This window comes from Rhinatrema bivittatum, chromosome 6 (assembly GCF_901001135.1).
Source record: "Rhinatrema bivittatum chromosome 6, aRhiBiv1.1, whole genome shotgun sequence".
NCBI lineage: Eukaryota > Metazoa > Chordata > Amphibia > Gymnophiona > Rhinatrematidae > Rhinatrema > Rhinatrema bivittatum.
Genome location: NC_042620.1, coordinates 174,351,751 through 174,370,558, shown reverse-complemented (window position 1 = coordinate 174,370,558; position 18,808 = coordinate 174,351,751). Strand labels below are relative to the sequence as shown.

The following is an 18,808-nucleotide window of genomic DNA, read 5'->3' as shown; positions in this document are numbered from 1 at the left end:
TGACCCAATAGTAGGAAGATTCGACACGTCAAATCATACTGCCTAGTATTCATCGATCTTACAGCAGCGTTTGATGCAGTAGACCATAAACTGCTATGCCTTCAAACGAAAAACAATGGGATAGATGGAACAGTATTAAAATGGTTCACATCCTTCCTAGATGAGAGAACACACCAAGTAAAATTCAATGACCAGATTTCTGACAGTTTCCAAGGTAACACTGTAGTAACACAGAGATCATCTCTATTGGCTACACTATTCAACATCTACATGCTACCACTATGCAAACTTCTTCCTCTACGCAGATGACCTACAATTCTATATTCCTCTGATAAAATCAATAGAAAACATTGCATCCTTAATCGCAGGATATATGAGAACGATAAATGAAAAGCTATCACAACTTAAACTCACACAGAATATAAACCCCCCCCCCAAAAACCATATGACTAAGCCAAAACCCCCCAAAATCAATACCACCCGCGATAGATTTGGGAAATTGCCAAATGAATCCATCGATGCAAGTAAGAGGCTTAGGAATACAACTCAACAAAAACATAACAATGAAAGGTCACATCAGTAAATTGATTAAAACTGGCTACAGCAAGCTGTGGCTACTGAGCCACCTGAAACCTCTACTAACTACCACAGACTTCAGAACTATTTTACAAACACTAATATTCTTGAATCTTGACTACTGCATTTCCTTGCTCTTTGGTCTTCCGGCTTGTCACATAAAACCACTACAACTCCTGCAAAATGCAGCAGCAAGACTTCTATCCGGCGCAAGAAAATACAATCACATCATTCCTACTTTAAAAGCTCTACACTGGCTACCAATACAATGAAGAATACAATATAAAACATTAATGAACATTTTCAATAACATTAACAATAATAATGACCGATTTGGGGTATCACTTAAATAACACAAACCACAACGAACTCTGAGATCACAAAATAAAGGTTTCCTCTCTGTTCCAACATTACAAACCTCCTACTTGTCGCAAACAAGAGAAAGAGTGCTATCTATAGCAGGTCCTGATCTATGGAACTCTATGCCGGAAGAACTAACAACTACAACAGACAAAAAGAAATTCAAACAAGACCTGAAAACTTGGCTGTTCCAAAACGTGTGTAGTACAAAATAACCTGTTTGTTTTGTTAAGAGATTATGTAATCAATCTGCCTGACATCTCAATCAAACCCATTTTATATAAATAACAACCCCTTTCAGAATGACCCCCATGAAAACTATTAATCTGATAATATGCAAAGTTTTTACCATCACCCGCATACCTAACCTGAGTACTACCTCTCTATGAATAATCAATACATTTTGTTCCCCTTTGTCTAGTCACTAATAATTGTGAATGATATTGCTATTATGAAATTGCTATTATGATATTGCTGTAATCAATAATTTGTGATACATGGTATATAATTAGGATTGTGAACACTATAAACTGTGGTGATCTATTGATTTTCACATGGAATGACAGTATATAAACCTCTAAATAAATAAATTAAATAAATGTATTGTAGACAAGTGGTTAGGATTTAAAAATATCCTCAAAAAGGTGGGGTTTTAGACTGGATTTGAATATGGCCATACAGGGAGCATAATGCGCCAACTCAGGAAGGCTTTGCTAGGCATATGGTGCAGCAAAATGGAAAACGAGGAATCGGGAGTCGTCCGAGAACTTCGGTCTATGGAGTATACCAGTTACGGATAAGCAACTTAGGTTAACCCACCTAGCCATGGATGTCTGAGGCAGAACTGGGTCTTTTAGCTGGGCCACAGAGAACACACAGCTGTTTAATCTTAAGAAAGCAGGAGATTCGATGTGGGTAAAACTTCAAGAGTGTAAATTCCTTTTTAACCCAACCTTAGGGTTGGAAGGCCTAGCTCTTGAATGAGATGAAAAGCTGATTTGACATTTGTAATGAAATATTTTTTTAAATGAAAACTTACAATAGTTTCAAGAAAATAATGTGTCAAGTAGTGCCCAGCAGGTGGCACTATACCCAACTAAGCCAGCCTGGGGTGAGATGCAGAAGAGTCTACTTCTACACCATAAAATATTTTAGAGAAAAGAAAAAGTTTGAATTTTTATTTGCAAGTAACATAAGTAAAGTCAAAATGTGCTTGTGATGTCTACACTATAAGGCAGGGGTCAGGAACCTTTTTGGCTGAGAGAGCCATAAACGCCACATATTTTAAAATGTAATTCCATGAGAGCCATACAATATGTTTAAAACTAAATACAAGTAAATGTGTGCATTTTATGTAAGATCACACTTTTAAAGTACAATAAGTCTCTGAAAATATTACACCAGGCCTTAAGACACCAATACATCTCCTATTAGGAAAACGGACCAAGTCAGGCTGCTATAGAGTCCTACACAGAAACTACACGCCAGCAGAAAACCTCACCTGAATCACGTGCTGTCCCTCACCTAACATAGAATAAAGAGACCAAAACGCATAACAAGAAGCATGCAGACAAAAACTGAATTGGAAACTGCAACAAGCCATAGTCTCTGTATGCAGTGTAACAAAGGAAAAAAGAAACATCACACATCCTTATAAAACAAATCAAGAAATATAAAATCATCAGCAGTAAAACTGTACTAACAAAAAGAACATATTTCGAAACAGCTGATGAGTGGAATATCCAATAATTAAAAACTCATATAAAACATTTCCAGATACCAACAAAATATTTCAAAATAGCAGACACAAAGATCCAGTAATGAAAAATAATAAGGATACAAAAATTTTTTTGCTCTGCATACCTGGGAACGTTTGATATCCAGGTGTCCTGAGATTGTTCTGAATTAGCAGGAGGTGGGGTGGTTTGCTTGGAACTTTCTCCTCTCTCAGTCACATACCAGCGCTCTCTCTCACACTGGCTCTCAATGACACACCTAGACACACACATGCTCTCAGTCACTCACATATACAAATGTTTTTTCTCTCTCACTTATATAGGCTCTTAATTACACATTTACACACATGCTGTCTATCTTTTCACGCTTACACACACACAGGCTTTCAATCACATAAATACATGCTGTCTTTTTCTCTCACACACAGACTCTCATTCACATGCTTACAAACATGTCCTCTCTTTCTCTCATTTACACACAGGCTCTCAATCACATACTCACATGCTCCCTCACCTAAATCAGCTCTCAATCACACACATACACACATGGTCTCTCTCTCTCATTTAAACACAGGCTCTCAATCACATACTCACATGCTCCATCACCTAAACCAGCTGTCAATCAGACACAGACACACATGATCTCTCTCTTACTTATACACACAGGCTCTTAATCATACATACACATGATCTCTCTCACACACAAAGGATCTCAATCATACACACATACTCTTTCAAACAAACAGGTTTTCAATTACAAACTTACACATACAGGTTCCCAATGGTAAACTTACATTCATGCTCTCTCTCTCACAGGCAGGATCTCAATCACAGACATACTCTCTTTCACATATACAGGCTCTCAATCATTCACATACATGCAATCTCTCACTCACACACACAGGATCTCAAACACACATGCTTGCTCGCTCATTCATTCACTCTCTCTCTCCCCCCCCCCCCCCCCCCCCGGGAACTCGCGGCAGCAGCAGCCACCTCCCAACGCTAACCTCCTTCATTTTCAGCCCTCGCGGAGGCGAAGGCGGAGTCCCATCGGCCGCGGTTGAAGATTTTCATTTTCCTCCGAGCCGCGCTGCTCTCTTCTTCCCGCGGCCCGGAAGAGGAAGTGGAGAGCATCGGGTGCCTGCGCGGGAAGACCCGCGCAGGCACCCGATGACTCCAGCGCTGGCACCCGGCTGACACCCGATGACTCCCGCGCAGGCACCCGGATGACTCCAGTCGGCGTGCTCTCTTCTCCTCCCCCCCGCGGCCCGGAAGAGGAAGTGGTGAGCATCGGGTGCCTGCGCGGAAGAAGGGTCCACGCTAGTGTAGTCTCTTCTTCCCGCGCAGGCACCCGATGCTCTCCACTTCCTCTTCCGGGCCGCGGGGGGGAGAAGAGAGCACGCCGGTGCCGCTGACTCCAGCTGTCCTGTCGCGTTCCGCCCGGGCTGACAGCATTTTAAGCCCGGGCGGCGGAGGACCGGGGAGCAGCTGGGTCAGCGGGGAACCGCGAAGTATGGCGACACTTGTCTGCGAGCCAGATGCAGCCCTCAAAAGAGCCATATCTGGCTCGCGAGCCATGGGTTCCCGACCCCTGCTATAAGGCCAAGTCAAATGTGTTATGAAGCTGTAGATAGGAACTTTAGAAAAGCATAATCAATCTATCTCATTGGATAATGTGGAATTTTCCAGTATATATAGTAAATTCCTTTTTAAACCTATTTGCACTTCTAGAGCACTGTGTAAATGGATATGAACCAGGCCAGTATTAAGTACACGTTGCGTAGAAAACCAAAACGAAATATTTTATCTAACCTATCTGGCTGTTCATTGATTCCTAACCTCACTCTTCTAACTTCTGATGAATCTTTCCCTGATATTCTGTCCCTTGCATCTCTTCCCCAAAGACCCTGTGTTTCTCTTCAGTTGTCAATCTATCAGTATTCTTTCAAAATCCTTCTTCATTGTTTTTTCCTCTTCCCTTCTCTCTCACACACACGCGCAATGTCCTTTTTCTCTCCCCAGTTCTTTCCCTCTGACTCTTTTTCACTTTCTTCTTAGTTGTTCTCATTTTCCTTCTGCCACAAGGTCTCTCTCTCTTTTCCTTTTGACCAGATGTGAAAATGGAGGTCCACCAGCAAACCATCATCTTCAATCCTGGTTCACATGGTCTCATATGGTAGCAATGCATCAAATTATATTTCCCCAACACAGAAGATACATTGATGGCAAAACAGCATCTTATTTCCCACCTTTATAAGAGGGCAGGACCAGATGGCATAGTGCCATATTCTCTCTGTTCATTTCACGAGAGGGAATCCCCTTGGAATGCACCATTATCTTTGTCTGAGAGTCACCCTTGGGACCTATAGAACCATAAAGAAGCCATGGAAGCACCTTCTACCTTCCCCAGACTTCTTGCTTTCTCACACAACCATTAACATCTAGTTGTACAAGGAGCCCAGAAGCAGGAGAACCTATCTGATGGTTAAATGTGCCATATGCAGACCTATGCACTAATTAAATCACAGAAACCCCAGTAGCATGAATCTCTCACAAATCCAATATATCAAAATCTTGCTACAATAGTAATCAAGGGCTTGACTTTAAGGAGTGAACATCATATAGTGCTTAGGGCTTTCCAAGATGGATCTGCCCTGAACAGCACTAGGACTTTGTAATCATCAGTCACTCTATGCGTGGTTTATATATGCTTTGTGATTAAAGCTATATTGGTGTTCATAAAGATGCTTTATATTACAAGCTATCTCCACACTTATCTGCAGTGAGTCCACTATGTTGGCGAGCCTCTTAATAGTTGATCATGGTCCTACATTGCAATGTTTCGGAGTAGTGCTCCTTCTTCAGGGGATAGAATCGCTTGTGTGGACTGTAGACAACTTATTTGGTCAGTATGATCCTGCGTACTAATTGCTAAGTCAAAGTTTCTTCAGCAGTTAGTAACCACGGTACTGTGAGCTACCTGCTGCTTTAAGGTGCCACAATAGAGAATGACCATGTGCCTGCGTGGGCAAGTTATAAAGTCGGGAGTCGGCGCGCGCAAGGGGGTGCACAATTATGCACCTTGCGTGTGCTGAGTGCGCACTGAGCCCACACCGAGCCACGCTGCCTTCCCCTTGGAAGGAACTTCCCTACCCCTCACCCCACCTTCCCTTCCCCTACCTCCCCCACCCTTTCCCCCTTATCTTTTTCTTTTTTTCCTTCTGTTTTAAAACTTACTTCAGCCCTGGGGCTGTGTCGGAGGCCTCTGACCCTGCCCCCGAACCGCCCCTTTAGTAAAGCCCCGGGACTTAGACGCATCCCGGGACTTTACGCACATCGCCAAGCCTTTTGAAAATAGGCCCAGTGCGTGTAAATCCACTGGATTTATGCACATAGAACTTTGAAAATCCAGCCCACTATGCATGAATACTAAGGCTGTTTGGTGCACAAGGGCAAATAGTCAATAGCACTCCAGAGATTTTAGCTACTTTTCAAGAATATTTTGCCACTCTATACCAAGCTGGTAGTTGGAATAAAGAAAGATGGGAGGAGTTATCCTCCCGAGTAGCACTCCCCTTGATTACCGTGGCGCAACAGAGATGGCTCAATGAGCCTATCACACAGGACGAAGTTCGGAAAGCCATCCAGGACGCCAAAAAACTAAAAGCCCCAGGGCCTGACGGATTTAGTTCCGAATTTTATAAATGCCTGGCACAACCACTTACCGTTTTACTTCCAGGGGTGTTTTCTAAACTGGTTGAAGAGGGTTCATTCCCTCCTTATGGTAATATAGCCCACGTGACTCTAATCCCCAAACCCGGGAAAGATTTATTAGAGCCCACGGCTTATAGGCCCATATCCCTGTTAAATGTAGATAATAAACTGCTTGCCACAATATTGGCGGATCGCCTGGGGGCTTTACTACCCACCCTAGTCAAACCAGGTCAGGTGGGATTTGTTAAAAGACGGTGTGCCCTGACTAATATTCGCTGGATAGCAGCGGCAATGACACTATGTAGAAGGACAAGCCTTCCCTTTTTGGTAGTAAGCCTGGACGCCGACAAGGCCTTTGACAGAGCTGAGTGGGGGTTTCTGTTTCAAGTCACTTTGGAGAAAATGGGGGACCATTTTCTCCAAAGTGGACTACTGCAACGCCCTGCTACTAGGCCTTCCATACTCCACCATCAAACCACTTCAAACCCTTCAGAACGCCATGGCACGAATCCTTACAAACACACGTAAAAGAGAGCATATTACACCCATCCTAGTAGACTTACACTGGCTGCCCATCCAGTTCCGCTCCCAATATAAGACCCTAACTATTCTTCACAACACGCTCTACAAAAACAACTCCCCCTGGCTTAAGGAAATGCCCCACTTCCACCTCTCAACCCGCCAGACAAGATCCACCTCTACAGGCACCCTTCACACACCCCCCCTCAAAACAGCCCGCCTCTCCACCACCAGAGAAAGAGCCTTCACCATCGCAGGCCCCGCCCTCTGGAACTCCCTCCCCACACACCTCCGTCTTGAACCCTCACTACCCAATTTCAAAAAAGGCATTAAGACCTGGCTCTTCAGACAGGCCTACCCCGAAACCAACCCCTCATAGTCAACCCCCCTGAAACCCCCCTAGTCACACCCCCCTGCAACCCATCTACCCACCCTTTACCCCCCTCCCCCCCACCCTACACCCACCCTATACACCCCCCACCCACCATACTCCTTCATCGCACCCTAGTTACCATACAACCTGTACTACCTGTGTGTTAAAAGTTAAAATTAGTTATTTCTTATTACCTGCCATAACGGCTGTTTAATAATCTATTATATATATCTGTTTTTTTAAATGTTAAATAAGTTATCTTTTATAACCTGCCTTAACTGCTGTAAATAATTTTATAACATGTGTGCGTCGATGCTCGCATGTTATAAAATTCACTACCTGAGCGCATGATTTTATATTGGCATGTGAATGTGCGCAAGAGTGCCGTCTCGTGTGCGTAAGTGTGTGAGTGTGGGAATTTAGTAGATGCGTGCGATGACGGAATAGGCCTTTTCCCCAGTTCCCTCCTAGTCCGCTCTAGTAAAGGAGTGGACTGGGAGGGAACTTCCTAAACCCCTTATCTAACCTGCCTCCCTTTTACCCTATCCGCCACAACCCCTAAAACTCCGCTGACTACCCTTGCTTTTTTTTGTTTTTTTACTTACCTGCAGTCCAGAGCAGCAGCAACTTATGCGGTCCAGTCGGCTGCTGGTGTGCGCTTCAGTGGGTCTGTGCTTAATGGTGCTGCCCTGGCCCGCCCATGGCCTGCCCCACCTTTTTCTAAATTGCTACACAATGAGCATACCGGGAGATACACGCGTGGCTGAGGGCCTCTGAAGATCCGCGTAGTGTGCGGGCAGTCCAGCTACTGTTATGGTCGCCGGCTGCGGCGGTCCGCGGTCGGGACCGACTGTCATGGCCGCCGGTTGTGGCAGCCCGCGACCGGGGCAAAAGCCTACCCGCAGGGTAGAGCCATCTCCCAGGCTCCAGCGGGCGGTCCTCTCCTGAGCTTCTCTCATGGCTGTTGCCCCTGACGTCGTCCGGCCGCATGGCTCCTCTATTGCTGGGTTGACTCCGCCCCCCCTCTGGGGCTGACTAGGGCTGCACGCGCGGCTGCAGGCTAAAATTAAAGGAACCATGATGAAGTTGTCGTGGTTCCTCCCTTGGACTCCTCCCTGTATTTTTTATATTTAAGGCAAGTTCTGCTCCTCAGACCTTGCCTTGGTATTGAGGCTTCCTGTTTGGTCAAGTTCTGAGCTTGGAGTTCCTTGGTTCCTCCGACCGAGCTTGTTCTTGTTTGTTTGTTCCCGCTTCTGCTCTTCTCCCTCCTTGGTTTGATTCTTGTGGCATTGACTCTGGACCGGTTTCCGACCTCCCTCCTGGCGTTGACTCTGGACCGGCTTCCGACCTCTCTCCTGGCATTGACTCTGGATCGGCTTCCGACCATTCACCCACTTGGACTACAGGACCTGCTTTCGACCACTCTTCGGCTGTCATTACTGGACGGATGTACGACCTGCTGGAGGTGCCAGCGGTCTGGAGACCACGACCTGCAGGAGGCGCCTGCATCTAGACCAACTTTCCGTCCTCTGTGATTCACCTAACTCCAAGTGGTCCTGGTCCCTACGGCCTCCTCCTGGGGGGACCAAGGACTTCCAGTGGCGAAGCATCTCTTCAACTTCTGCAGTAACAGGCCTCGCCTTCTGACGAGAGGGGTCTACGAGGGTTCACTTTCTCTGAAGTAGCCCTTACCCTTCCTCGGACTAAGGGTCCACTTCCAGGTTCATAACAGCCACATCTCTCAGAATTGCCGCCAGCAGGGCTTTCAAAATTAGCCCTTTAATGAGGACTGGAAGTGGCTGGAGCTGTAAACCGAGAGGCCCAGAGCTTTCTATTATTTCCCTGGAGATGAAAATTCTCTGGGAAAATCTGGAGAGCTCCCACGTATGCCTTGAAATGTGTAGACCCTTGTAAGCATGACAGCTAGTGAGCATAGCTGGGAACCCTTTGGGATAATAAGTAAATGGCTCAGACTCTAAGCAAACACCAGAAAATACCAGGTGCTGCAGCTGAAGGCCTGCATGATCCCAGAAGTGCAAGGTTGGATTCAGATGCCCATAGGAAGAATTGGAAATAGCATGTGTGTGAAAGATGCTGGAAATAAGAGAGTGGGTGAAGAAGTATCACTACCACTGCCCACCTTCAGAGTGGCATGGCAGTGCTTTGGACGACTGGAACGGGTTCTTCCTTGTCACCCTTGCACTCCTCTTTGGTTTAGGTGTAAATAGTAATGGTAGCAGTAGTAACTAGAGAGAGCATTAAAATAAAATGCTATCACACAACTAGAGAAGTGTGATAGCATTTTATTTTAATGCTCTTCCCTTCCACTGCAGCCACCCCCGATAACGGTGCAGGGCTCAGGCGGAACCTTTAAAACGCGGCAGGTGTTTCCGGGAAGGGAACGGACCGCTTACCGCTCTTAATGGTCGGAGGAGCACTTGCGTGATTTTCAATTTGTGGCTACCATGGTGGGGAAGATGAAGCGGGTCCGGCAACGGCTGCACCAGGCTGCAGTCCGGCCGAGGGAGGCACTAACGGAGACCGGGACTGCGGCAGCCCTAGCAGGAGACGCGGCCGCTGCCTCAGCCGGGGATGTGTGTCTGCCGGGATCCGCCGGATGGCTGGCGCCAGTTGGAGGGAAGGTGAGTGACGTCGGAGGAGGACGGCGTGGTTTGCTGCTGCTGCTTAGCGCTGGAGAAGGGGTTGTTCCTCCTGGTCCTAGTGGCTGGCTCGCCGGGAAGTGAATTCAGTTCCCCTGTGTTCTGAGCTCTATGTGTAAAGATGTTCTGCGTTGTGCATCGTTGCCGCCTCTGACTCTTCAGCCTCGGGGAGCTGCTGGTTTTGGAGCCTCCGCGAATCGGTGGCAAACTGTTCGGGTTACTTGGCCTATTTTTGGAAGGGTTTGCTGTGGGAAGTTACTATGTTAAGATGCACTGATTTCCAGAGTTCTCGGAGCACTTCCGTTCAAGTTTAAAAAAAATAATAAAATTACACGCATGAGTCCAAAGTATATAAGTATTAAGAGAGAAAATGATGTATTTAAAAAAAACAAAACTGAATAAAGCTTTGACAGTTATTGTAGCTGAGGGGTTCTTTTTAAACTTTTTTTTTCTTTTTACATGGTTTGGAAGTGAAAACCTACAAACTAGACGTATAGAGTATTTGTTAGTAAAGGATGACCTTAACAGGCATCCATGGTCTTGCCTTGTAACTCTCTTTGAGCTCATAAGTTGGATGATGATGATGGAGGTCCTCCATACAGGCTCAAACTTCCACAGGAAAGGAATAATTGGTACATGCTAACCTATTACTCTTTAAGAAGGGGTTTGGCTAGCAGAGATGCATAGGAAAAGCATAAGGATGGAGAAGGACTCTACAAAGCCAGACAGTCTTTCAGAGCTTCTTCCCCCTTGTTAAGGAGTGATTTAAAGGTTACACACACCATGCTATGGGCGCCATCAGAAACGAAATTAAACCAATTCAAGGTCACATCCTGGATACTATACTCTAAGACAGTGGTTCTCAACCTTTTTTCTGTCGGGACACACCTGACAGATGGTTCACATGCATGACACACTGAACCCATGATCGTCAAGGGGCTAGATGTAAAAAGTACAGTTTGCATCCACGGGAACCCCCCTGACTCACAATAATGGATGTAAAGCAGAATTACAACATTCCCCATACAACTCATCCTACAAAAAAATGTTCTGGTGTCCTCTCAGTAACAGCAACTCAAACTCCTTCTACTGCCAGGCTCAATAGCCCTACTTATGAAAAGATAGCAGTTTACCACCAATGCATGCCTCTTGAGAAAACACAGCAAAGACTGATACAAACTCTTATATGCTGGTAAAATATCTCACCTCAGTAACAGACACAGAACCGACCTAACATACTCCCAGGATCTGCAGTTATGCACATAAACTGATCCCCACACAGTTACACCTGTATTATGGAATACACTCAAACAGGAGCAACCCTATCTATGAAAAGGCAACACTACAAATATTAAATCAGACCCTAAACACCAATACACCTCCAATTAGGAAAACAGAACTAGCAAGCAGCTATAGATCCCCACACAGAAATAATTGTAAAAATATACTAATAAGCAGAATAAATTTCAAAACAGCTATGAACAGAATAATATCCAACAATTAAAAACTCATAAAAATTATTTAAAATTCTCCAAACACTAATAAAATATTTCAAAAAAAGCAGACACATCACATAATATTAAATAATTAAAATGGCAGGCAATCAAGAAAAAAAACCTTAAAAAGCCACCTTTACTTACCCCCTCCAGCAGCTCTCCTACTCCTCTTGCATGCAGGCTGTAGCACACATCAGAAGCAGCAGTAGAAGCTAAGCTCTATACTCATAGACCTCTTCCTTAGTGCCCATGTCTTTCTCACACACACCATACCAGTCATGCCCCCATGACCAGTTTCTGTCTCTCACATACCAGTCATCTCCCAGTCTTTGACACACACACACAGCCACCTTCCTGAACAGTTTCTCTCATGCCATACACACACACAGGCTTCCCACTCCCATGTTCTCTTTCAGATATACAGGCTTCTCCCTACCAATCTGTCTCTCACACACCCAGGTTTCTCTCTCCCATGCTCACTCTTCACATGCACAGGCTTCTCATTCCCATAATTTCTCACTCACTCACTCACTCAATCTCACACACACACACACACACACACACACACACACACACACACACACACACACACACACACACACACACACGCTTCCCACTCCCATGTTCTCTTTCAGATATACAGGCTTCTCCCTACCAATCTGTCTCTCACACACCCAGGTTTCTCACTCCCATACTCACTCTTCACGTGCACAGGCTTCTCATTCCCATAATCACTTTCTCTGTTACACACACACACACACACACACCAGTCTCTCTCTCACACAGTCACCTTACCAACCAGTCTCTCTCTCATGCATGCACACATACACAGGTTTCCCACTCCCATGCTCACTCTCACATATACAGGCTTCTCACTCCCATGCTTTCTCACATACCCAGATTTCTCACTTCCATGCTTTTTCTCTCACATACACACACACACCAGTCACCTCCCTGGCCACTCTCTCACACACACTCCAGTCATATTGTCTCTCACATATACACACATCACCTCTCTGGCCAGTTCCTCTCAATCACACACATGCTCTCAATCACACACAGGCTGGCTGTCTTCTTTCTCTCACTCACTTCCTCCCCTCCCCCCCCCCCCCCCCCCCGAGGCACAAATGGTAGCTGCAGCAGCTTCCTTCAGCCCCTGCAGGCCAAGAAAGAAGAATCCCATCGTCTGCGGGATACTGCTGTCTCTTTTGCCGATTGCCGGCTGCTTCGACTGCTCGGGGGCCGATGCTGCTGCTGCCGTTACTTTTCTACGCGGCACGGCTCTTTCTCCTTCCTGCACACTGCACTGTGTATCACTTCCTGTTCTGGGGCAGGCGCAGGAAGAAGAAAAGTCCAGCCGCAGGAGCCACAGCTTCCTTTAACACCGCTGCCGTTCCCATTGGGCTTGAACGTGCTATTAGCCCGGCGGCAACAGCAGCAGGGAAGGAAGAGCAGTGGGAGAGACCAGGAGCATGCAACACACTGGTTGAGAAGCGCTGCTCTAAGACAATGCATAAGAATAGTAATCAACAGTATCAATGCCTGAAGTAAAGACTAATAAGATTTTGATTACTCCTACACTGTTACTGTGATTAGCTCAAAATAAAAATTAAGGAAGGCTACAAAGATTATGTTGTGTACCCTATATAAAACACCAATTGGTAGTGATCCAGTATATCAATATCTACCAAAGAATCTGATGACTAAATTTAAATCTCCTTTTCAATGAATTTGCTGTGAAAGGATATATTAGAGAGAGGCCAGTCATTTTTAAAATCTGGATGGGTTTAGGCCCCTTTAAAAACAAAAAAGAGAAGGCAGGATGAACTGAGGTTTTCAAGGCCTTGAAAACAAGTGCCTCTTCTGGAGGGAAGCATTAAAGGTAGCCACTAGAATGTTTGAGACCATGGCACGTTCCTTTAACCAGTCCAGTTGGGAATGGATCAAAAGGACTCGTGATGACCTTGAGGTTCTCCATAATATTAATCAGCTTGTTACTGTTAATCTAAATCAGGGGTTCTCAGCTCAGTTCTCAGGATACACCAGCTAGTCTGATCTTCAGGCTATCCACAATGAATAGGGATGAGAGAGATTTGCATGCACTACCCCTGTTATATGCAAATCTATCTCACCACCTCATCTGCTACCCTTACTGGCTGGACTAAAGGTGCACATGTACCAGATTCCAGAGGGAACCATGACTTGTGAGTTCAGAGCTGAGGGCTGTCTCTGGAATGAATGAGCTAGGTGGCGGAGTTATGAAATAGAAAATCTACCCCCATAGTGGTTAGTTCAGGTTTGAGCTGGAAGCTTAAAGAAACAGAAGGAATCTGCAGGCCAAAAAAAAAATGAAGGAAAAGAGGGTGAAAAATTATGACTAACAGTATCTCATTGTAAGTGATCGGTCTACAGTTACTTAAGCCTATCTACTGATTATGGTGGTAGAAAAAGTTACATATCTTAAGCCTTTTAATAAGGCTTATTTCCCTTGTGCAATATTGCTGCCTGTTGCTGGAGCTCTCTTGGACCACCACTTGAGATAAACTTGTAAAACGATGCTTGGTAATTCCTCAGATGGCTCTGTGCATATACTTTGGGTTAAATATTCATAGAAGCTAATGCAGATGAAAACAAAATATTGTATTTCCAAATATCAGGTTAGACTTAATTAGGTGCAGCATCATATGTTTTTCTCTTTTACTTTGGCACAGGACTGGGCTTTACTGTCTTCTGATATTTTTGCTACAACAAGGATTGACCCCCTAGCTTTGGTACAGAAACTGGATACAGACACCAAAAGCATAATTTCTGCTAAGAAAGGTAAGGTACCATGTGACTGGAATGGGCATGTTCTTGTTTGCATTTGAACGTGTCTTCAAACTTTTGTGGTATTTTAGTAAAGGATGCATAAAACAAGGGGATGTTTTTCTGTTAAGTTCTTCCTGCACAGTGAGTTTCAGCCAGGTAGATTGTACAGTTTGTATGACTGTATCCATGACACTGAGATTGAGTCCAGCATTACTTTGTGAAGGATTTTATATCCATTACCTGTGCTGTAGTAGATGAATAAGAAATTAATCTTCCTTATTTATCTTGTCAGATATTCAGATCTTTCTCCTACTTGCTCTTTAGATATCATGTCTTAATGCTTTTGATGGGGTATAATTGTCTGATGTGCGATATGGTACAGAATTTTGTGTTAAAAATAAACTGTATAGAAAAGAACAAATTGATGCTCCACCTGATTTAAATGGCATTTCTGATTTTAAGCTCTAGGGTAATTATATTTGGAACAGAGCTCTTTGAAGAACATTAATACATTACAGCATATATTCTGTATGTAGTTTTAATCTAACTGGAAACTAGCACCTCCAAATAAAGACTTACTCCTCCAGTCTTATTAATGACTTTTGCACAAAGCCCTGGATGAATAATATAGCAATTCTTAGTGCAAATTTAATAAAGTGCTGAGTGTTTGTGCAAAATATACTGTACTATATTCCAGTGGTTCTCAACCCAGTCCTTGTGACGCACCTAGCCAGCTAGGTTTTAAAGATAACTACAGTGAATATGCATATGAGAGATTTGCATGCACTGCCTCTATTGTATGCAGATATCCCACGCACATTCATTGTGGAGGTCCTGAAAACATGATTGGCTAGGTGTGTCCTGAAGATTGGGTTGAAAACCCCTGCTTTATTTAATTCATTTTACAAAACTACAGAAGTAATTTAAATTGTTGGTTTCTCTAAAATTATGGACATTAATCAACAAACCACAGCAGGAATCGCAATGAAAATAAGATTATAGTTCCCAAATTTAATCCAGGCTGAAATATAAAAGCTGCGTTGAAGAAAAGTCAGTCTAATCAGTCCAGTAATATCCAGCGACAGAAGATGAATTTTGTCTTTCAGACTATAGAGCCACTTTTGGATAGATGAGCATATAAATTCCCATGTGCTCTGCTCACCCCATATCTTTCTATCCTCTCAATCCTCTTCCTACCACTATTCTTCATATTTGTCCTAAGCATGCCCAAAATTAGTTAAAATCACTAGTTTTTCACCTTCTCCACTGGAAGTAATCTTCATCCTTGATTCTTACAAGATCAATGCTTAATCTAACACCCAGGATTCCTGTTGTCTTATCAAGCTTTGTAGTAGTCCCCATAGCCAGCAAAGTTTAGTGAGGCTGTTGTCCAAAACATTCAGCCTTCCAATATTCATTGAAGTTTGGGTTTTAATCATAGTCCCTCCATGGCGGTTGGTTGTGCCACTGCTGTTGGCTGTACCACTGCTGTTTGGATTGTGATCACTGCTCCCTGTAGGCTACCCATATAGCTACTTGGAAGCCTGATGCACTCCTTCCGCTGCTGTGGAGTTACATCTGTTGCTTCTTGCAGTTTACCCCAGTACTTTATTATCCTGGGCCAATGAGCATCCAAGATCCATGCTTAATCCAACATTTGGCAACTTCCGTATCTCAACACCAAGCTTTGCATAATCCATTCAGCTAATAAAACCAACAAGTCTGTTGCCCAAATACCCAGTCCTCCTAGGAATCAGGACCTACTAGACAATATCCAGCCACTGTCGTACCTGTTGGCTCTGATCAAGTTTGGTTTCTGAGTGTTCTAGCTTGCTGGTACTAAAGTGCTCACTCCATGGCATGTAGTACCTCTATTTTGTGTTTCCATTATCTGCCCTCATTTGTCCTTTTCCCTTGTTTCTGCATTTGACAGACTGAATTATTTGCAATATTGTACCTCCCAACCCTATTCTATCAATGCTACAGACTATGATTGCAGATAGGCCTGAATTGTCTATCTAATATGCCAGGATTTCCCCCACACAATGCCATAGATCACAGCCACCTCTTTGCTACTAGGAATCCTCTGTGCTTTTCCCATGCCTTTTGAATTCTGTTGTTCTTTTTGTCTCCACCTTTACCAGAAGTCCATGCCATGCATTCACCACTCTTTCTGTGAAGAAATGTTTTTGGATGTTTCTCACGAATCTACCATTTCTGATTCCTGAGGTCATCTGTTTGGCTCTCACATTGTATGAAATGTATCCCTGTCATGTTGTTGGTGTACACAGACTGCAACCTTTCATAATTTTGAACTAAGAGTTACAAAATGAGTGGCCATGAGTTTATATTGTTTGTTCTTCTGACATATGTACTGTATTACCATCCATTTGAGTAACGTACTCAGTATTTTGATTAACCATTTCAAAATATGATTGGAAAGACCTTGGTCTGATTTACTAGTGATTTGTTTTGTATCGTAAGTTGTAAATCTCATTAGCTGTTTCTTCATTTGGGATAGATACAACTCTGGCCCTCTGTAAATCTCTTGTCGATCAGGTCACTTATGCTACAGTCATGATGGACCTGAGAGATGTGGGGTTTTTTTTTTGTTTAAATATCCATGTTTGGTCATTTAACAAACTTATAGCATTTTGATGAATCAAGGTCTAAGTATAGCAGAAGTCGCACTAGTGATAAAATAAAAAAAAAAGGGGGGGGGCTTAGTTAGGCTAATTTCCCTGCTCTCGCATCACATAGGTAATTTCCACAATGCATGATACATTTATCGCACCCATGCTATTTTTTTGGCATCGCATGCTGATTAACCCACTGCAGGTGCATTACAGATCAAAAAGGGTTTTATTGCACATGCCGTTTCAGAGAGAGAGAGAGACTAATATGCAAATGTACTATTTATATCACTGTAAGAAGGGGCACTTCTAACTCGGGGTAGGTGTTGGGGGGAGGGTCAGTTTTATATACAGTCAGAGGTACGAGCAGCAAAGTTGACATCACTGAAGATTGTCATTGGAGCGATGAAAGGTAAAAAAGAGTTGATTTGTACAATGTACTCTCTACCTAGCTTGTTGCACTCTCTACCTAGCTTCAATCAAGCTAGGTAGAGAGTATATTGTACAAATCAACTCCTCTTTTTTACCTTTCATTGCTCCAAGTGACAGAAAATCTTCAGTGATGTCAACCTGGCTGTTCGTACCTATGACTGTGTAATTAAGTGCCCCCTCTTACAGTGGTGAAAATAGTAAATTTACATATTGGTCCCTCGCCCCAACCCGCATGTGCAATAAAAATCTTTTTGGTTGGTAACGCACAGAAAAAAAGGTGTAGTTATTTCCGCTGTTAAAACCTGACTTACTCTATTGTATTTGATGTTAGGAGCTGTTTATTACCATGAACTCTGCCCAAACTCTTCCCACTTGCATAACTAATGTGACATTTGCGTATTAGCATGCATTGTGCTATTTAGCGCATGCATTAGGGCCATATTCATTAAGACTGTTCTCTTTTTGTGTCTGTAAAAAAAAAAACACCTAGCAAGAATGTAGCTAAGTACTTGATTCACTATTAGAATGAAAATTGCCATTTTGATGGAAATCCTCTAAATTTTATTCAACAGCTGTCTTGAAACTAGAATCTGAAAACTGTTGAAAGACATTCCTGTATCTGTATTCACAATTTGTTCCATGCACTGTTTGTATGGCTGGTGCCGGTGCTACTGGATATTAGTGTGCTGATGAAATTCACTCTTCTCCTTCACTGTCTTGCTCTTTTATTGCTTTTATGAAGTGAGGCATGTGTGCATTCTTTCTCCACCCATACAACACTTTTCCTCTTCTTCCACATGTACCCAAAAATCCTCTATTCCCCTCTCAGACACAGATATTTATCACTGTTCATGCATCTATCCACTTCTCCTCCTTGAAATGCAACACTCTTCTTGATGTTTGCAAATAGAAAATAATTTTGTTTAGCACTAGGGAGCCCACTCTTTAGAATGAAAGCAAGGAAGTTTGAGCTTGCACCAGAATGATTTGAGGCTGAGCACATTGAAATACTACTTAGGTCTTCGTCTACTTGTCTTGGTCTAGGCCAATTCTACTAAAAGGTGATGGTAGGGGTGGAGGGGGGCAAAGGTTTGGAATGGAGTCCTGTCCAATATTCCACTGCCTCCTGTAAGCACTACAGGCCTACCTAAGGCCACGCATGCAGTCTTTAAAACTTTTTTATTTCTGAAACAGCCCTGCCTCGCTCTTTCTGCAGATATTTCTTTTCATTTAGTCATAGCAAAAGGTTTCAACATTTTTGAAACAAATGGAAAAACCATACTGAATCTTAGTATGTTCTTGATATATAATGGAACACCACCACCCTGACATGATGGGATGGGCCCCTTGGGTCTCAGTGTCTAGGGCAGGGATCTCAAACCAGTCACCAGAGGTGGTGCCGTGGGCGAGGGCACATATGCATCCTCTTCAGTACAATCTGCTGTCTCCACAGTCTCAAGACTATTCAATTCAGCTCAACCTGTCTATGGAAATTTGC

At 43.7% G+C, this 18,808-nt stretch overlaps 1 protein-coding gene across 5 annotated transcripts in view; it reads left to right on the top strand.

The window, feature by feature from the left end:
* Positions 1–9,666: 9,666 nt before the first annotated feature.
* Positions 9,667–18,808, top strand: part of FAM207A (family with sequence similarity 207 member A) — a 325,370-nt gene continuing 316,228 nt past the window's right edge. For 2 of the 5 annotated variants that reach the window (XM_029606166.1, XM_029606162.1), the window contains exons 1-2: positions 9,670–9,923; positions 14,149–14,257. In XM_029606166.1, the coding sequence (XP_029462026.1) occupies positions 9,747–9,923; positions 14,149–14,257 (286 nt within the window). In that variant the 5' untranslated portion in view covers positions 9,670–9,746. Of the gene's footprint in view, positions 9,924–14,148; positions 14,258–18,808 lie in introns of all 5 variants that reach the window. The other 3 variants (XM_029606165.1, XM_029606164.1, XM_029606161.1) reach the window with 3 other exon arrangements.